General features: G+C 40.1%; 1 protein-coding gene across 3 annotated transcripts in view; it reads left to right on the plus strand.

Annotated features, from left to right (window-relative positions):
• Positions 1-21,599, plus strand: part of myo6b (myosin VIb) — a 57,642-nt gene that overhangs the window by 14,978 nt on the left and 21,065 nt on the right. For 2 of the 3 annotated variants that reach the window (XM_072689638.1, XM_072689636.1), the window contains exons 11-19: positions 3,582-3,762; positions 5,783-5,927; positions 12,091-12,248; positions 13,927-14,018; positions 14,201-14,273; positions 15,907-16,034; positions 16,765-16,860; positions 18,904-19,074; positions 20,507-20,545. In XM_072689638.1, coding sequence (XP_072545739.1) covers positions 3,582-3,762; positions 5,783-5,927; positions 12,091-12,248; positions 13,927-14,018; positions 14,201-14,273; positions 15,907-16,034; positions 16,765-16,860; positions 18,904-19,074; positions 20,507-20,545 — 1,083 coding nt within the window. Of the gene's footprint in view, positions 1-3,581; positions 3,763-5,782; positions 5,928-12,090; positions 12,249-13,926; positions 14,019-14,200; positions 14,274-15,906; positions 16,035-16,764; positions 16,861-18,903; positions 19,075-19,381; positions 20,466-20,506; positions 20,546-21,599 lie in introns of those variants that run through there. The other variant, XM_072689637.1, reaches the window with a different exon arrangement.

A 21,599-nucleotide genomic window follows, 5' to 3' on the forward strand; every position in this document is an offset into this window, starting at 1 on the left:
ATTGTCAATCTTCATGAATTTTAATACAGTGTGTTATTTTAAGATGCCAGCAACTGGTAACACTCCAGAACAGAAAGATCAGATAGGAGATAAATTGATGGAACACATCTACAAAAAATGTCTGCTCAAACAAGATTCTTTGGACAGATGAAATCAAAATTAACAGGAGCATGAAGAAGGAAAAGAAGGGTTCATGATCTGAAGCTTACCACATCATTAGTCAAACATGGTGGAGGCACTGTTACAGAATGAATTGCTGCACGAAGAATGTATTGAACGTATGCTCAGATTCAAGCTAATTCTGTAAAACTGATAGGATGACACTGTACAGATGGACAATGGCCCAAAACATACTTGCAAACTGCAGGAAGAAAAGCCCACGAATGGGCAGTAACTGATGGCAGCTGTAGTAAAAAACTTGACAAAGTATCTCAAGCAAAAATGCAATATTTGATGATTTGATGTCCATGGGTTTCAGACTGCAGGCAGCCACTGACTGCAGAAGATTTACATTCAAATAGGGCTGGGTAGTTCATTGAAAATTATTCAGAACCTCTGCCAGTTATTTTTCTGTCCCCTTGACAATATCTGTAGTGTTGATTCCGCCCTGTCCAGTCTGCAACATGAAAGCAACATGGAGGAGAGCTCTGAGCCTGCTGAACAACTCGAGCAGCTTATATAATGATTCTTTAATTGTAATTGAGGCAAAAATGTTTAATTAATCGTAAAATTGGTCTGAGGTCATATTGCCCAGAATGACATCCCAGTATTAAAAAAATCTCCTTTTATGTACAATAGTTTGTTTGTCTAATTAATTCTAAGCCTGTGAACAGTGCAGGACTAAATGGTTGTAATTACTAAACGGTTAATGTAATATCTTTGTTAAACCTCTTGAATTAAAAAAGTCTGCACTTTAGTCATACCTTGATTGCTTCATTATAAATCAGCAATGCATTGTAAAAAATGACAAAAAATGCCACTGTCCATATACTTCAAAATCTATAAAATATTCGAAAATCATCACATTCTGCTGCCAACTCAAAACATTAGTTTGATTAACTTATTTAAAATTCACTTTTTAAAAACCAAGACTTGCTGAGGGAATTTTGCTTGCAAATTCAGTTCAGTACTGCTGTAGAATACGAGTCATTAACCAACATGTCAGTGGAGTGCAATTAACTTGGCTAGTAAAATATGTCAATAATGTATACTCTATCCATATGGGGCTTCTGTGTGGCACAGTTGTCCAATAAGGCTGTGTTCCCTCTCCACAATGCCAAAGCCAATCATAGCCAGAACTCTGAGAGCACAGCAGGCCCTACTTCTCTCCAAGTGGAGTGGATGGCTAAGTCTCTCTGACCCAATATCAGGTCAATATTTAACCAATGGAGAGTCTCCCCCAAGTGTGATCAGCTGCTTTACCACACTGCTTGAAATGATGAAAACATACAGAGATGTTGGCTCTCTCTCTCTCTCTCTCTCTCACTCACTCACTCACTCACTCACACACTCACACACACACTGCCAGACAGGCTTTGGGTTGGCATTGCCCATGACTAGCAGTAGGGAAGAGTAAACTGAAAAGTATGATCATGCAAACTCCCAACATGTGATTTCTTTCAACTTTTGCTTGTGCTAAGAACAGTACCTTAGAACGGCCCACAGACTCTTAATTGTGTGTGAATTGCAATGGGACAGTAATATTTGCTGTGCTTGTAACTGAATGTTGTATATCTCCATGTTCTTCTTGAAATCCAGGATAAAAAGGTGATGTTTTGTAATTTGTTACTTTTCCGGACACTAGTCCTGATTACATGTGTGCGATTCTGTTTCTTTCCATGCATGGGTTTGCTGTGGTGGAGATGCATGCCTACAGACACTTGGGTTTGGTACTCCGAGGCCCCATTCACACCTGGTATTAATATAGGAGTCCTGGGTGATCCAGTCACGACTGATTGCCAAAACACACAGATATTCATGTTGAATGCGTACTCTGCCATTGCTCTGCCATTGCCCTTTTTTTTTTTTTTTTTTTTTTTTTTTTTTTACATAATTTCCGCTGGAGGAGGGGCATGGTGCATAATAATAATAATAATAAATTCATAGAGCTGAGGCACCTAGTTACGCTCGCCCATTAGCCTTTATTCATTAGTTAGTTTGTTATTGTAGCGTGTTCAGCTTAACTGGTGGTTTCGTGGTTATTACGTATCTTCCTACTGGACCAGTGACAAGGTTGACATGGGTGGTGCTTTGGTGGTGCTACTCCACATAATGTGGCCGCCCTCGTAGTTTGAGTGATCTCATTACAATGCGTTTACACCTGTACTTTGTGCTGACCACTTATGATTGACGGATCACCCGGGAGTCATGTTAATACCAGGCGTGAACAGCACCTGAAACATTGAGAGTCTTGAGAATGTCTTTCTTTGACACGTCAGGTTTTAGTTTTAGTGCTTTGACAACTCTTCAAACTATCAAGGCCTTTATTTAGATCTATTAGCAGGCAAAACACAGAACTCTGCAGTGCTGTGGCCTCCCAGTGAAGCAGTCTGACACTATCAGCTGCAACAGAATGGTTTGTTGCTTTAATAAACAACAGATTTGAGTCTTTATACCTTCCTTGGATGAAGAATGTCCATGAGGGAATTCTTCTGATTTTCCAATTTTCTTTCCAGCTTCTTTCCTGAGTCCTGAGATTGTAGTTAAAGGGGAATTCTATTGATTTGACCAATTTTCTGCATATTTTTATTTTCTGTTCTGTTCTGGGCTGGGTTTCCCAAAAGCATTTTGGCATGAAAATCATTCATAGATGGTCGACTGAGTTAAGGTGATCTTGACACCAAAATGCTTTTGGGAAGCTGGAACTAGAGTGATTATAGTTGAGAAAAAAAAAGTTTGGCCTAAAATAAATTCATGAATTAATGTATTTATTAGTAAAAAAAACAATCATATAAAACCTTTTTAGACCCTAAAGGTTCACTGGTCATTTTGGATAGTAAATAAAATGTATATGCATGGTTCCCAACACCACCAATGTAAAGAAATACACTATATGTCCAAATCTTTGTGCACACCCCTGCTCATGTATTGCTGACACAGATGAGCAAATGCTCACACACTGCTTGTTTAGTCACTGTAGAGAAGTATTGTCTGCTCCAGAGAGTCTTATTCTATTCTTATTCTAGTCTTATTCTATTATAAGACTCTCTGGAGCAGATAAACATGAACCTTATGCCAGATGTGGCTGATGGGCGTGAGCGTTTGGCTGCGGAGCAGTGGAACTGTGTTATTTTGGAAGAAACAATGAATCAACAGGTGTGCCAATATATTAGCAAATGACTCGCGGTGAGTCTCTCTACAGTGCTCCAATTCACATCACCGCAACCCTGACCAGGAAGAAGTAGAGAAGAAAATTGAAGGTTGAATTATGCAAAAGCTTTTTGGAAAATCTCTGCAATTCCCCTTTAATATTGCATTGTTGGTGCCGTTCACAGGAAGCGTAATGTATGAGAGACTGGAATACTGTTTTTTTTTTTTTTTTTTTTTACTGTTTTGATTGATTGTGTGTGCTTTTACTGTAGCATGTTAAAGTAGGAGCTCTGAAAGACCCACTGCTGGATGACCTTGGGGACTTTAACAGAATGTGCGGGGCCATGAAGAAGATTGGCCTGGATGACACTGAGAAGCTTAATCTCTTCCGAGTGGTGGCTGGAGTTCTGCATCTCGGCAACATAGACTTTGAAGAGACTGGGAGCACCTCTGGTAAAGGCTTCCTTTTTCCTTTCTTTTTCTGCTTTCTATGTGCCGTGAACTTGTTGACGACAGGCTGGTTGGACAGTTGTTTTATTTCTGTGGCTGCTAAATATATTCTTAAAACTGTGTGTGTGTGTGTGTGTATATATATATATATATATATATATATAAAAAATTGGGTGTAATATGCAAGGGAAAGTGCATTTTCTCTGCTTATTCAAGACTCCTACACAACCAAGATTTGGATTTTTGAAAAAAAAAAAAAAACATCACTAGCAATGCCCCCAACATCAGGACGATGAAGACTAGCAATTGTCCTTCAACATATGTGAAACCAGCCACTGTTGCTGCCGATGTAGCATTGCTAGGCAGCCGGCGCGCTCAAGTGTGGCTCCCCAGCTCCGATACAACAGCTAACAGAGGAGTGAGGTGGGGAGGAAATACCATCAACCCACCCCTGAGAGAGCAAGACCTATTGTGCGCTCTCAGACTCCGGCTGCTGATGGCAAGCAACATGACCTGAGATTTGAACCAGCAATCCTCTGATCATAGTGGCTGCACCACTATGTCTACTGGAGAATAGCCCCAATTATTTGGGGTATTATTGGCATTTCAGTAGTATAAGTCTAGTGAATCACATGGTAAGCAGTAAACAGTCAGGGCTTCAAATATCAATTGTAAAAACTTTGTGGACTGTGTTACTGCACTGTTACTTTGCGTGTCAAGATTCCGATTATAATGTCTAGAAAAAAAGCAATTAACCAAGAAATGCAGATAGACCATTATATCTCTTAAAAATGTGGGCCTTACCTTTAGACGAGACATCAAATTGTTACAGGATATTCTCTAATCAAGCCATACAATGATTCCTGATATGCACGGATATCTAAGTAAATGTCAGAGAATACTGTAAAAAACGGTAAGGCTTGACCTGATGAATATACACAATATACATAAGTCTCGAAACATAGTGCTTTGAAATGTTGTATACGGAAACGCATCTGAAACTTTAAGGATACCACTGGATACCATTGAGAACAGTTTCCTACGCCATTAAAAGGCTCCGAAGAGGTCTGACAGACTTTTAAATCCTTTAAATCCCTACTGCCCCCCCCCCCCCCAGAATCTAATGCTTTGTATGTCTGAAGTTTAACACAAAACAAGTGGTGCCATTATCTAGGGTAATAACATCATGTATTATTAGACAGATTCTGTATTATATCGCCTAATATTGTTTTTCCGTTGTCTTCCTAAATCTAATCTGCATTTCGCCATAAATATTTAAGCAAACTGCCTCAATAATGAATGTGATGATGAGGATAAATCATCCTGCAACCCAGAATGATCTTACATCAAAAAGTCAGGAGGACATATTCCTCATCACCCTCCGGAAACCTGTTAATATATACAAATCTAACTGTTTGACTAAATTATAGAGGACAGATTGAAATGTGAAGGACAGGCTGTGCCTCAGGCAGTTAGTTTTGTCCCATGAAAGGTGCACGGCTTTCCTCGTTCAGCTAATCACCTCAGGCTTTTCACCATTCCTTGCTTCCTTACACATGCACACACACCTTCACACACTACGTCCCATACTTGGCTCACACCTTACCTCAACAGGCCTCATTAGTGAGCTGTGTAACTGTGTTTTCTGTTATTTTCCCTCATCTCCAGAGAAAAGTAGAACCCCATTTACCTATCAGACTTGCTGCATTTCTTTACCCACTGCTGAGCTTCTCTCTTGAGGCCTCATCCTGTTTTTCACTTGCTTGTAAGAAAGCAGATGAATGTTATGTAAGTGTTGCACTTGCCTTAAAGGCATCGTTGGCGGATATGTTTTCAGAGAAATGGTAGCATTCAGAGAAATAGAGAGTATCCGTCATCCTAATGGACCGCCAGTGTAATTGGGTGTAATATGCAAGGAAAAGTGCATTTTCTCTGCTTATTCGGGACTCATTTAGTCATAAATACTGGTAGGTAGATCATTTGTTTGCATTGAAGGCCATACTATTTTTGTGCTATCTGGCAGGTGGCTGTGTTCTGAAGAACCAGTCAAGTGAGACTCTACAGTACTGTGCGGAGCTCCTGGGTCTGGACCAGGAGGACCTGAGAGTCAGCCTCACCACCAGGGTTATGCTCACCACTGCAGGGGGCGCCAAAGGCACAGTCATCAAGTAAGTAATCCTTACACACAAGACTTCACCAGCCAGACCTTGTCCACTTCACACATTAAACAAACGACAGACGAATGGAGCGAAAATGCATCATACATGTATGTTCCATGGGTCATTAAGGAAAGAAGGCCTGATCTGACCTCAAGAATGCTACTGTCTTTCCAGGTGCACTTTTGTTCAATTTTACTGTGTTTCAACATTTACCTAAGTATTGCAGCAGTTTTTAGTAATGTCTTATCTTCTTATTTGACATTGAGTCCTGATGTCCCCCTTTTAAGATTTATAAATGCAGGATTAAAAAACAAACTGGAATTTCTTAAATTGCCTAAAACTTCTGTCATATTGACATTTGTCATCCATCTGGCCCCTATGGCCCATTTTCTGAAAACTGGAAATGGTCACCCTATCCACATCATAAATTGTGCTCTTGTCTAATTGGGCTTATGGATTTTATTTATGTCTTGTAATATTCTTAAGCAAACTACCACTAGAGGCCAGGCATGGCATGTTTTTCCAGGACTCCACGTGGGGCACAATCACTAGACTGTTGCTATTTAAAAAGCTGACAGTCATAAATGAATGCATAATATAGTCTGTGTGTATTAATTAAACTGTATGTCAAGTTTTTTCAATGGCTTTTCATCGAGTCCTGTATTAAAAGCTTAAAGCAACACTATGTAACATTTTTATCTTTAAATATCAACTTCAAAATCATTGTCATGCTCCCCTGACCTGTAATAAGGAGACTATGGTCTATCACATTGCCACATTGGGGCTTGGCATGCTGCTAATGCTGTAGGTAACTTTGAGGAAACAGGCAAGAAAGCGCTTACAAGAACTACGCAGTGAGTCATATTTGTGTATAATCCTGTAGTATTACTCTACCACCTCACTCTACATTCTTCTTTCAGTAGCAATTCTGTATCTTTTAAGTCCATAATTGCATGCAAGTGTGTCCTCCTTGAGGGCTGGCTCAAAATGTGCCCTCCACTTCCCAGCTATAGGCGGAGCCCAGAAGCAAGAAATACCAGTTCTCGCATAACGCTGCTTTAACTACTTGTTCTATGGTTACCAATTCAAAGCTCACGAAGAAACCCATCTGTTGCAAAAAGCAAAGAACATTGATTAATATTTGGTCCGTTTAGATGTTTTTGGTCCTTGTTGCGTTCCTACTTCAATCAAACCGCACCAGAGTTTGTTTGGAGAACACATCTATACATTTGAAGAAAAAGCAGCAAACTCATGTGTTACACATACCAACGAAGATCTTCAGAGAAGAAGCATCAGTTGGTCCGTTTAGATGTTTTTGGTCCTAGTTGCGTTCCTACTTCAGTCAAACCACCAGAGTTTGATTGGAGAAGACAGCTACAAATTTAAAAAGCAGCAAACTCACGTGTGGCACATACCAAAGAAGATCTTCAGAGAAGAAGCTTCAGTTGGTCTATTTAGATGTTTTTGGCCCATGCTGCCTTCTTACTTTAATCAAACTGCATCCAAGTTTATTTGGAGGCAGACCAAGACGCTACCACGCTACGCTACCGGAATTATTGTCTGCTTTTAAATAGAACCAGATCTATCAACTCTGATCTTGATGTCAAGAACAGGAACCAACCATTGCATATTTGTATGAGACTGAACACAAATGCTTTGTCTAGACACCATACTATACACATTGCTCCTCTTAATTGTATTCTAATACAGCGATTCCTAGCCCTGCTGGTAGTGATTTTATCAACATGTAAATGCCAAACATTAGGTTTACGAATTCTGTAGAAATTACTACATAAACAAAAGTTATGTTAAGTAACTTTCTGGGAAGTGCCTACTCATTGTTTCATGCACATTGATGCTCACTGCACTGCAAAGTTGATCTGGGCAGCCTCTTGTTCCTAGAGCTCTACTTACACTGCAGTCACCCAGCGGCTGATCCAGGAACAGGCTCCCTGGCTTTTCTTAAGTGTCTATTTGCATTAAGGCGCTTCTAATGACAAGCAGTGGTGTTCTGTATCCTGCGATGGGAGCCCTGCACCGATCCTAACAGGCTCCTGCGTAGTGTCTGCAGCATTCATCATAGTCTCTCTCTTCCCCTGTGATGTGAATGTCCTCTAGCAATACCTTTCATCAATTTGGCTCATCCCGATCTTCATCTCCTTATTGAATCCTCACGCTGGATTCGTACTGACAGCCAGTGCTGAAAATAGCTAATCTCAGCCTCTTTGCGGCAGAGATATGGTCACTTTAATGAAACCTGGCACAGGCCAAATTGGCTAAGGGACTATAATAGTGTAGTTGGCATTGAAAGCTTTCTGTTATACTTAAGCAGGCATATTTTTATTGATTGCATAAGAGTGGATGCTCTAAGAGAACCTGTATCTGTCCCTCTGCAGCTTCAGTAGTAGGATCCAGGGCCTGTTCTAGCCTGGCCCAGTACAACTCCACTACAACTTTCTAGGGCCATTGTCCACAGTCCCCATCGTTTGAGAACAATAGTGAGGCTACCCTTTTCCCCCACTTACTTGCAACACACAGCCCATGAACCAATTAAAGCCTAGGTGTATTATTCAGTTATTAATCCTAATGCAGAAGCCAATGTAAATTATTTAGCAACCGTTTGCTTTGGCCTATCTTGTGGTGTCCCACAGGGTTCTATTTTAGGGCCTATGAAACGGATGTTACTCATAATAGTAATGTCGTTATGGAAGTGTGGGAGAGGTGTGGGCTTCTAGGCAGGGTCTAGGTGGTCAACCCACAGTCCAATTATAGCAAGAGCGGTGTGTATTTAAGTTGCTGAAGGGAAGTGGAAGTTGCTTGGAACAGAGAACACTCTATTATGTTTTCTTCAGATAGGCTTTCGATTCAGTGTTGTTTGAATGATGGGGCAAAGCTCAGTGGATTAATATTTAACCAAGCACAGATGCTGGACTGGGTGTATTTGTGGCAGATGTATAATGCATGCGTGTCTTTGGGGAGTCACCTGGGGTCTTTTTAGATGCTGCAAGAAGGCCCGTATCCAGGCTTCACAGCACCACAGCACAATTCCTTATTTGATTGCGGCCAAGCGCGGGCAGTATGTTGTGTTCCGTATCATATTCTGTGGAGACTAGTGGAGGCAATTTTCGAGCAGCACTGAAGCGACAATGCCAGTTCACACCGTGAAATGCCATGAATGCCACCACTTTGCAGCCCGCTGAAGCTATTATTTTTCCCCTTTCTCTTAAGTTCTATGTTTCTTTCATATAACGTGGTGCTGCATGTGATGAAGTGAGACACTGCCCCTCATGACACCAAGAATGCATTGAACTTAAATGCGTTCCTAACTGTAAGGTAACTTGCAAGCTGGCGACAACTAGTGTGCTGAAATATGTCCATTCATCCTCTACTAAAGTGTCATTGAGTCATGAAGAGGAATTCTGTTAAATCTGAAATTCTCTATATATAGAGAATTAGATATAAAAATATATAGTAATAGATGTGGATCTATTACTCCACATTACAAGTGGTGGAGGCTATATTTGATTGTGGCTTAAATGTGATGATGCGTCTTTGTTTACATAAATAAAAAAAAAAAGTCCTTTACTTTTTATAATAACAATAAAACAAATCAAACAAATCGAAGAGGAAGTGCAAACTTATAGACCCCGTTTACACCTGATTACTTCGCGATCTGGATTGTATCCTGATTAGATTTAAGCCACATGCATTTCCACTCCCTAGTCAAATGCATCTCCAGTTAGTCAGACTGAAATCCGATTGCTATGAGGGATGAAATTTGCAATCTTTCTCTTCCTGTATTGTGCTAAAGATGACTGCTGTCTCTAAATGAGCAATTTTACATGCCATCGTCTTCCATGATTATCTTCCTCACAGACATTGATCACATGCTTGGCGACGCACTGGTTGTTGAATGTGTCTTCATTAGACAGATGTGTTTACACTGATATAACACGTGGCTCAATTGCGTCTTGGACGACCTACTGAAGTGGTTTGAGCGATCGGATTTGTGTCTGTTTTGAATGAGTCTCAGGTGCGGTTACACCTGTACTTTTATGTGGTATCCAGATATACTCCTGCGACTCAAGACACATGAAGTGACCAGGTGTAAAAGGGGTCAAAGTGGTGCCAAATTCTGAACCTACCGTCTGTGTACCTTATCAGAAATTAATATACATCAGGCCAGGCCAAGTTTCTGCAGTCTTCAACTGTCCAGTTTTGGAGAGCCTGAGGCCTCTGCATCCTCAGCTTTTTGTTCTTGGCTGATAGAATTGGAACTCGGCTAGGGCTGCACCTAACGATCATTTGTTATAGATTAATCTAACAACTATTTTTCAATTAGTTGATACATCTAACCAGTAACTTATTATTATTATTATTATTATTATTATTATTATTATTATACTTTATTAATTATTATAAATGGGTTTTGTGTGTGTGCTTGATTTAAAACAATTTAACCTTAATAATAAAAAAAATTTATCTTTAATCATCTTCTCTTAAAACACACACAGTATTTACTTTAGGGCATTATTCTGCAACAAAATACTTCAGTTTTAACACGTAACATCTGCCTCATATCATAGCAACCTATTACCTGAGATAGAGCATTAATTAAAAGATAAGATAATCCCTAATTAGTCCCACAGTGGGGAAATGAACAGTGTCACAGCAGCAAACAATATTATCATATTATTTACAGAAATTGCAAAAATTACATAGCGTGTTGACACATGCTGTCGTTCTAAGATGGCAGTTGACAAACATAAGCCATCTCAACTTTGCAAAGCTTACAGAGCACCCCTCTGTCCCAAATACTCCCACATTTTAGATTTTAGCCTTTGGGCCAGTGGTTTTTAAGCCGCAGCTTGCTCTCCAGAGAAATTAATTAAGCGTCCCAAACTACACACTTCAAAACTTTATTTACTACATTACTGAACGTATTTCTAATGGTGATGCACTTTTAGTGAGATAGTGTGATGTTTAGGACATAACCACTGTTTTCAGTGGGCGTGGCCATCTGTGCGTATTTTGCTCCAGCTGCATTTGCCTCAGTGCTTGTCTTGTGATTATTTGGTCATATAAGCAATTCTGCGTAACTCATCTTTTGCCTGTACCAAATACCTACATTCTGTGTTCTGTTCCTACGTTTTGGGTTCATTTTGGTGTGCACCAGGGTTCACAAGGTAGTTCAAATGGCAGTAATAAGTCTATACATCTAAAAGTTAACAACCACTGTTTGCAGATGCAGATGCTTCAGGGATTTATTTTACAGCTTGTCCAACTTGGATTAATGGAATGCAGACAGTCAGAATCAAACTGCAGGGCTTCACATAGCAGAATGATAAGGCTAAGGGAACAAGATCAGCCAGTGGAGAATTCGTATGGCAGTTGACACTGGTCTCAGAGGTGGTGACCATGAGCTGAAGATCAGACCCTTGAGTATTTTCTCACAGTGGCTGGTCACTGTCTGAAACATTGTATCCTTGCTTTGCCATCCAGTGTCTATTGCTATGCAGTAGTTCTAACTTTAGGCAACTCACTTGGGAGGCAGGTGCTGTTTTTATCAGCGATGTCCTAAGAACAACCTCATAGCTCCATTTTCTTTGTCTTTTTTAATCTGAAAACTGACACCTTGCCTACATGTCGTCCAAGGGTTTTAGAACCTCTCAGGAAAGATTGACATTTTGGAAACAGAGATTTCTTAGGGCTGATATATGCAGTGCTTCATATCCCTAGGGTTTGCTCTAGGAAATCACCAGACCATTTGGGTTTCATTGGGATTGTTCTTCATAGAAATAGAAGATAAGAACTGGAAACCCCTTAAACTCCACTTTTTCTGATAACCTCTTTAAGTATATGAATAATTTAACCAAACCAGTTCTGGAAGGTGAGATAAGATTGTCAGGAATAGTACACAATTTCAGCACAAGGTCTCAAGCTCCTTGATTCAAAATAACGGTCAAAGGAAGTCACTTTATTTTTTGCCCTGCCCTTCCTGAATTGAGTTTTGCCCAGTGGTGGTGCTGGAATCCCGTTGAGGGGCGTGGGCTGACAGCATTTAGAATGGATGGATGGAATAAAGCTGAATGGACGTTTATTGATGAGGTTGCATTAGCAGAAGCTCTGGCCTAGTTTTTGACTCCTCCTGGCCCACTTTGTTGTTCTCCAGGGTGCCTCTTAAGGTGGAGCAGGCCAACAATGCACGTGATGCCCTGGCCAAGGCCGTTTATAGCCGCCTCTTCGATCATGTGGTCACACGGGTCAACCAGTGCTTCCCCTTCGAGACTTCCTCCAACTTCATTGGAGTGCTGGACATCGCTGGTTTTGGTGAGTATGAGTGTAGGGGGTAATATTAATTTATTTTAAGGGCAGATTTATCTATTTGAATGATAATTTAATAATTTAAGGCTGATATTGTGTACCTTACTGTTCATTACTGTTCATTTGTTTAGCTATTTGTTTTAACATGAATGGAATTACCATTATTTATTATTACCTTTTGTTCTAATTGAACCCCTTAAATTCTGTATTAACTCTTGATGCTATTTTTTTGGTAATAGAAATATGTAATAAAAATGTCCATAGGAAGCCATAGGCTCTTTAAAAAATGTATACAATAGAAAATATTGCACTTATTACAGGCTGAGAATAAAATAGATGCTTGTCCAGTTTGGCAGTATTTGGGTTCCTAACGAAAGCAATGCTAAGAGCTACTGGATGTTAAAAGGGTTGCACATTATCTGTGCAGATTATAGTTATCATGATGAATTATTCAGTAATGTTAGAGGCTAGCCGTTTCATAATTATGGGTTAATAGCCCGTCTGGGTCCCACCTCGGCTGCTTGGACCACATCTCAAAGGAAAGAAAATTACATTACTATCCAAAAGTAGATTTTAGAATTCAGAATTCAGCTCCATGCCTGGTTTGTGCTACTTGAAGCTGTCTGAACAAAATTTTGGGAAGGATTTTTACTTTTCATCGCCCATTCACGTTCAGATGAAGCACAAGGTCCCCAGCTCTGCTACACCAGCTAACATGCCAACCAACATCACTTAAGAGTGATGAGGGGAAAGAGTGCTGTCTATACAACCAGAGAGAGCCCGGCTAATTATGCTAATCTTTTGGACTCCGACCGCTAAGGGCAAAACAGCGTGGCTAGGGTTTAGAAAGTTGCGACCTCAAGGCCACAGTGGAAGCGCAGTAGGGACTTTTGATATTTATTTATTTATTTATTTATTTACATTTTCTACCCAACTTGGAAAGCTAATTGCCCAATCCCTGTACATGTGAACTCCTCATATCACTGGCAATAGCCCTAACATTTGGAGGGTGAAGACTGGCACGTGTCTCCTCCGACAGAGGTAAAGCCACCCACTGTCTCTTTTCGACCTGCTGCTGTTGCAGCATCTCTAGGCAGCCTGCATGCTCTGAGAAAAGCAAGGCCCCCCAGCTCAGATACAACAGCTAACAGACGCCTGTGCTGACCAACATCACGCTAGAAGCGGGGAGGTGGGGAATAAGTGCTTTCAACTTACTCCTGAGGAAGCAAGGCCAATTGTGCTCTCCTGGGCTTCGGCTGCTAATGGCAAGCAGCATGACCCAGGTTTCTGTCCTCAGATCATAGCGTCAGCACCTCAGTGCTCCCCCTTACTTTCTTTATCTGATTTTTCCATGTCACACTCATAAAGATATTTGGATATAATTGTATATAAATGATCATTTAAATGTAAATAGTAAATAGTAACATAACTTACATTATTCATCTATAATAGACGACAGGTTATACCTGTACTTTCTTTTAAGCTCTGTTTCCTCAATGGAAAAATACTGAGAATGTGCTGTGCAGTGAAAAGTCTGAAACTTGTACATATGCCTTTTTTTTAGTTTCTTCCTTCCTTTATTCATTGTTATGTTTTATGTGAGGGTTACAGGTGATACTTATTCCCTTTGGCAAATAGCTCAAACATTGTGAATTATTAAATGCTTCATTTGTTTTGTGTCTAGAATATTTTGAGCACAACAGCTATGAGCAGTTCTGCATCAACTACTGTAATGAGAAGCTGCAGCAGTTTTTTAACGAGCGCATACTGAAAGAGGTGAGTGGTCAGTTACTTCATATCTACAATGTTCTCAACCGATGAAATGACCATACTGCTCAGATAAAATCCATGCTTATTTCCATAATTGTAGTATTTGCTAGATAGATTGATAAATTGTTTTAGTTTCAGATGAATTGAATTTGTCATCACTACTGATGTGTGTTTTTGTGATTTTGAAGGAACAAGAGCTATATCAGAAAGAAGGCTTGGGAGTGAATGAAGTTCATTATGTTGATAACCAAGATTGCATAGGTCAGTATCACATACTCCTCACTTTCTTTCCTTTTTTCAGAATTGTCCACATTAAATAATTGGAATAATAAGAAATAATATACTTCATATGCAATGTGTCTTTTGTGCACCCAGTGTCAAGCTAAGAGATTTGTTTTTGTTGCTTTTTCTTAACCCAACCCAGTTTAATGATAACCATTTAACAGCAAAAAGTGGCCTTTTTATTATTATTATTATTTTTGTACTGTTTAGTATTGTTTAGTTTTAGTATTGTATTGTTTTACATTTACTTCCATTGAATGTTAAGTTCCCTTTTCCGTTTTTCATAAACTGACGCCTTCTGCAAATGTTTGGGCACCCCTGGGCAATTTACATGTGTAAATAATTTCACAATCTCTCTAGCCCATGCCTAACATTAATCATGGTGCCAATACGTTCATGTTTATCTGCTCCAGAGAGTCCTGTTATTAGCAGTACTTCTCTACAGGGACTAGACAAGCTGTGTGTTCATTTGCACATCTTGGTCAGTAGCTGAATGCATTTATTAGAAGGGATGTCCACCCCTTGGACACACAGTGTATGTGCTTAGCTTATTAAATGATAAATAATCTTATTTCAAATTATAATTTTGCTTTATTAATTATAAAAAAAAGTACTTTAGTAAACATAATTGTAGTTTGCTATATATACATGGCTTCTGCATCCTTTTTTTGGGCCCTCAGCCCACCACAAGCATTGTACAAGTGTAGGGGGGCCTTATTTATTTATTTATTTATTTATTTAAATAAGTTATGGAGAGTAGATAACTGTAGTATCCACTAGAGTTGGCATTCCATATAACCTTATACTTGGGCATATGGTCAGTGCTTGAGTAATCACATGAGCTAATTGGATTTCCAGCCTGGTTTACTGTACGTACACATTGCCAGAATCTTGGTTGCAAGGAAACAGCAAGATACTGAAACAACAGTGCAGTGCGGACATGCATCTACAGGTCGGCTACAGTTTTGGTTTCTGTGGCAGGTGCAGAAGCCAGCTGATGAATCTCAACTACAACCTTCGTAAATGCTTTTGACAGAGCATGCAAATTGTACAAGTGGCATAATATTATGTCCAGTCACCCTTCTGTCAGCTTTTCAGCTGTGTATATATAATACAGCTGTGTCCCCGCTACCTGCTCCCAGTCCAGCAACACTGAGCACAGCGGTTACAGGCACTTTCCATTCAGCAGCTCAGGCCATGCTAATGCTGCCATTAATAATGGAGCACAGTGCACCTCCTAGTGAATTGCAAATGGACACACAGGGCCTCTCCTCTATTTCCCCTCATCAATCACCTCTCATTTAAGCACAGGTGTCTGCTCATGCAAATACATGACTGGGCCAGCGTCTGATCCTTGGTCACCCGCACACATCTCCGATGAATAATGCACCCAACGGATGCCCTCGCACTGATTACCAAACATAGCCTGGTGCTCCCCGGCTTTGCCTTCGCTCCATTAAACTTTTTTTGGGGGGCCGACACGTGCTGGATAATAGCGCATGGGCAGGGTCACGGTATGCTAATGCAGCATGCCCCTCCGTTGGCTGCCGCTGCTGTTGGTGGCTTTTTCCATTGCTCGCTAGATTTCCTAATGCCGTATTTTGCTCTGCAGACCTGATTGAGGCGAAGCTGGTGGGGATTCTGGACATCCTGGATGAGGAGAACCGCCTGCCGCAGCCCAGCGACCAGCACTTTGCAGAAGCCGTTCACAGCAAGCACAAAGATCACTTCCGCCTGACGGTTAGCTTTGGCCCCTAGCATTCGTTTTCTTGCTCAGCCTAAGGAAAATGTCTTGTGGTCAGTGCCTGAGGCAAAATCTGGTACTAGTAAAAGAATGCATGTACACTGTATGTAGGACTACATAGTGTAGATATCCTCAGGGCCTGATTTGATGGGATTACAATCAGTAAAAAAAAAATGTAAAAAGATATGGGTAGATGATTCTCTACATGACTTCAGTGTCAGCTAGCCGCCTGCTAGTTCGAAAAAGCCATGTGTCAGGAGGCATGTGTCAGTCCTCACCCTTCCAGTATTAGGAGCATTACAAGTGATAGGGGGTGAGTACTAACAAGTGGTTACATTAAAAATAATAATAATAATAAAGCTCTAAATGTAATAAAAGGTGCTCTAAAAGTACCACTTTTAAACCATGTCTGTAATAGAGAGTGTGAGGAACCTTTAATTGGGTAAAGAACCTAAAGATTCTTCTTCACACTCACACTCTCTGTTACAAATTCTGTTGTATTTCTGTATAAAACCAAAAGTGGTTCTTCTATGGCACTTCTCACAGAACCCCTTTGGAAGCACCTTTACGTTTAATTGTGTATTTTAGTGAGTATAGTAACTTTCTTCCACTGCTATTTAAACCCACATTGCCCCCATTGACCACTGAATATCCTATATTGGCTTCTTAAAAGCATATAGCACTGACTCTGGAAGTTTAATGCTGCCTGATTTTTTTTTCTTTAAGATTCCCAGGAAATCCAAGCTAGCAATCCACAGGAATGTAAGGGACGATGAGGGATTCATCATTAGGCACTTTGCTGGAGCTGTGTGCTATGAAACGGTATGCACCGACTGCCTGATGGCCTTTTACCATATATGAACATACAGCTCCGGAAAAAATAAAGAGACCACCCTACGTTACCAGTTTCTCTGATTTTACTATTTATAGGCAATGTGTTTAGGGAAATTAACATTTGCACTGTATTTCATAAACCACTCAGTGAACAACTTTGAGAGCATTCAGAAATCACTATGGTGAAATACATAGTGACTTGACTGCCAATCACAGCTTTCATGTCTTGGCAGGCTCTCCACTAGTCTTTTCACATTGCTGTTGGCTGACTTTATGCCATTCATAGTTTGCAAATTCAGGTGACTCAGCTTTGTTTGATGAAATGCCGGGAATAAAATGGCTGTCCTACACGTAGAGATGCAAATTTAAGAAAAATAATTAAGTGGTCTCTTATTTTTTTCCGAAGCTGTACGATCCAGGAATGATCCAGAATTACTTGACATTAGGGTTGTCCCGTTCAAGGTTTTTTTACCTCGATACGAGTCTCATAATGCTCACTATCAGCCAAAAGCCGTCCAATCTTTGTGTTTTTATTCAACAATACATCCCCACAACTCAATATACAATATTAAACACCAGTAAAATCACTATTTTTATGTCTATAATCAGACATTCTTAACTGATTTACTGTTTGATTGCAACTTTTTAGATGTCTGTTTTGAACTCTGTAGTGTTTAATATCTTACAATCCAGTCTGACTGACCTGCCTGACCATTCAGCTTCCAGTCAAATTGTGTAGTGTGTGCACTAGCATTAACCACCTCCTCAGTTCTGAATGTACTGTTCAGAGCTAGTTTAGAACCAAAGAAAGGAGCTTGGTTCTCTTGCTGGTAGAACATAGCACAATGGCTTTGATTCTAACCAGGCGTAATTGAGGAATAAAGACGAGATGGAATAACGTTATATTTTATCCAAATGTAGATAATGGAATAACATACCCTTTGTCGTTGCACGATTCCGACCAAACTGGGTGGTTTTGGTGACGTGGACAAAAACGGAGGAGTTTATATCTTCCTTTTCTGACGATTAACTAACAAACTCTTTTAACTGCTGCTCTTTATGCCATTTATTGTTTGCTGCTTCTCCATTCCACCTTAAATAATGCGGCAGTTATGTTCTATTGTTGAAATGTAACTGTGCCACTATTTGGGGTGGAAACGATGAGTTAGAATTAGAAGCCAGCTTTAGCTTTTGTTTTGGCTGCTAACTGGTATGAGAAGGTCGTCTGCAGCAGCTGAGGATCATGGCTCTTAATGGCACCAAGAGGACGGCAGAAGGCACTTTGCTACAGCAAACCTGAGGATCAGAAGTGGATTGGAACCTTAAAAGCCAATACCCGATCCATTAAAACAGACACTGGATCGTATCGGGACATCCCTACTTGACATATTATCCAATTGACTGTATAAATGGTATCCAATTAAGTTCTAAATTGTATTCCCTCTCCAAAGTCAGCCTTTCAGAGGGCCGAAGACAACAGCAAAGATATGCTTGGTTTCATTCAAGTCAGTTGTTTAGAAACGGCAACCACTCTAGACGAGTGGTTCTAACTTTTGTGATTGATCATTTCGTAGCAGGTTAAACATGCCTTCTTTGACTCCCTTGAAAGTTTAGCACAGATTTAGGAAAGATGAACTGATCAAACACTTCTGCAGCTCTGTATGAACGGATTTGTGTGCTCAATTATGCCAGTGATGATTGTTGTTGTGACGTCAGCTATTTATAATGGCCATTTTATCAAAAACATGTTCATTACGCATGGTTTGGGTTGACCGTGTGTTCAGTGTTCGGCAGTCAGTGTTTGTGTCCGTCCGATTTCCTCTGTCTTTGTTTTGAAATGTGCCAACGTTATATCGGATGATGTCTCCCTAAAGACTCTTCTGAAGGTCCTCCTTTCGCTATTTGTTCGTTGCCTTCTAGCTTTTGCCGGCTTACATGCTGACAGAAATATGATGAGGTGTGCCGTGTATGTGTGTGAGATTGAGACGTGCTTTTCTGTGCCCTCTGGTGATTGTGTATGTGTGTGAGCAGACCCAGTTTGTGGAGAAGAATAATGATGCCCTCCACATGTCCTTGGAGAGCCTTGTGTGCGAGTCGAAGGACAGGTTTGTCCGGGATCTCTTTGAGAACAACTCCAACTCTAAGGACTCCAAGCAGAAGGCTGGCAAACTCAGCTTCATCAGCGTGGGAAACAAGTTCAAGGTGAATTCTTGCTTGCTGTTCTGAGGTGACGAGAAGATTAAATCTACCCTAATGTATGAAGAAATTACTGCTTTTCAAAACTTAAGAACATTCAGTGCTCCTCCAGGGAGAGTTGAGAATTTTTCTCAAACTTTTGATGACGTTTTGATGGAGCTAGTTTTACTTTAAAGAGCTTTTTTCCCCCGCCTTATTTTAATGATAGATTTTCTAAGCTGCTGCAGGATGCTCTGAACTTGACTTTTTCTGACTTGATGTTCTAATTCTTGCCCTTCTTGCTATTCTCCTTTCTATTCCCCTTCTTTCTCAGACCTTCTCCTGTCTTCTGACCCCACCCTTGAGAAAAGGATTTTCTTGTTTGTCTTAAATATATGTAGCCTGGCAGAAACATAGAGGAAATTGGAAAGAGATTAAAGCTTTTAAATGGGTAAGGCTGGTCTGAGACATTCAGAACCAGTGGAAATGGGTAAATTGCCATGTCTCACTCTGCCACTGCATAAACATTGTAAATCTGTGTGCAGCCACGTACCGCCACCCCCACCCCTCACTATGTTTTTCTGCTCTTGATCCACTTAGTCCTCCGTGTCTGGATGTGAGAGTGTGTACCATGACGGCAGGATTGTTTTCAGAAAAGGTTGTTTTTCCTCGTTGGCGGCCTTCAAAACTGCAGAGAAAGCCGGAGCAAATCGCCAATCCGCTGCACTGCATTTAGACTTCATTTATTCAGCCTCATGTCTAAAGAGATTCTGTAAGGAATCCTCACATAGAATCCGCTATATGTCCAAATGTTTATGGACACCCCTTCTGATGAATGCATTCAGCTACTTTAAGTTGCACCCATAGCTGACACAGACGGGCAAATGCAAACACATACAGACAGCTAGAGAAGTACTGCCGAAAAATAGAACAGGATTCTCTAGAGGAGAACATAAACCTATTGGCACCCCATGGCTAATGCCAGGCCTAAGCTAGATGGGTATAAAGCCCCCCAGCATTGAGCTGCAGATCAGATCTTCACAGCAATGCTCCAAAATCAAGTAGACAGTCTGACCTGGACAGTAGAGACAGTTATATCAACAAAAGCAGGATAGGATATTTTTTTTTTTTTTTTTTTAACCCTTCATTTTGGAAGAAATACTTTTGTTCATGTAGTGTATGTTGAGAAGGGAATTCTTAATCAACATTTATCATAAATGTGAGAATTTGAAACAGTCGCCTCATAATGGATGTTCTCATCCTAGCTCTCATTCATGGTAATGGCATGTCCTGTTTATGCTGTTTAACACAGTAGTGAGATGTTCACATGCATCCTGACTGGCACATCGCATGCCTCTCACTTGCTTTTCATGTTTGCTCTGGTGTATGAGTCAGTTTATTTGGTATCTTACCATGATATCCATGAAATCTTTCTTTTTTTTATTGTATTCTTTTACAGACCCAACTGAATCTCCTTCTAGAAAAGCTTCGCAGCACAGTGAGTATTTTGTGTTTTTTTTTTTTTTTTTATTTATTATTTTTTTAAATTATGGCGTTTAATTAATTCCTTCATTTCTGCATTTGCCCATTTTATCTGTATTAAACTTTTTTTATATGTATTAAGCGTTTTGTGAGAACATTGTGTAATAGAGACATATAAGTATGAAGAATCTATACATTGATAATGAACCTTTAAATGCAGAGAAAGTTATAAACGTGCTTCCTGGAACCAAAAGTGCCTTTTTATTGACATCCTAAAGAACCATTTGTAGAGCGTAGCTTCCTGGTACAAATTTGGCCAAAAGCTTTTTCTTCACAACTCTGTTGGTCAAGCAGCCAAACCCCAGTGTCCAGAAACACTATTTTACACACAATTTCAAAATTGTTTCAGATGAGCGTGCTTCAAATGGCACTTTGAGTAATACTATGGAAAAATAGAGAACCATGGGCCTCGTTCACCAGTTTGTTCCTAAAAAAAAAAAAGCCCTGATGAAAAGTCCAGGTCAGATCGATGATGTGTTGTTAAACTGCGGAATTGTTCACAGCTCTGCTCTTAAAACAATGGTTCCCATTGTCCACATAAACTGAACAAATCCCCAACAAGAAAACAGTGGTGACACTTTGTGAAAGACAAACTTTCTTCGTAAGAAGGGTTGGTGATTTTAAGAAAAAAAAAAAAAAGATCCTTGAAAATAAAGATGACACTTTTGGTTCCATAAAGAACCATGTTTGTAAAAGAGAAGTGTCAGTATGAAGAACCTGTACACTGATAATGAACCTTTACACTCTCACATCTCACTTGATTCTTGGAACAAAAGTGGTTCTTTGATGACAATTCTCCAAGAACCATTTCTAAAGTGTAGCTTCCTGATACATATATGGCCAAAGATCTAAATCCATCCAACAGCTTAAATTCATCTATACCCTTTTTTTGATAGACAACTCTGTTGGTCATGCAGCCAAACCAGAGTGTTCAGCTGTGCTGAACAGGCAGGAGAAACCTAGCCTAACTCTCAATTCAGGGGTGGGAAATCTTGGCCTAAAGGGCCAGA

This window comes from Salminus brasiliensis, chromosome 10 (assembly GCF_030463535.1).
Source record: "Salminus brasiliensis chromosome 10, fSalBra1.hap2, whole genome shotgun sequence".
Lineage (NCBI taxonomy): Eukaryota > Metazoa > Chordata > Actinopteri > Characiformes > Bryconidae > Salminus > Salminus brasiliensis.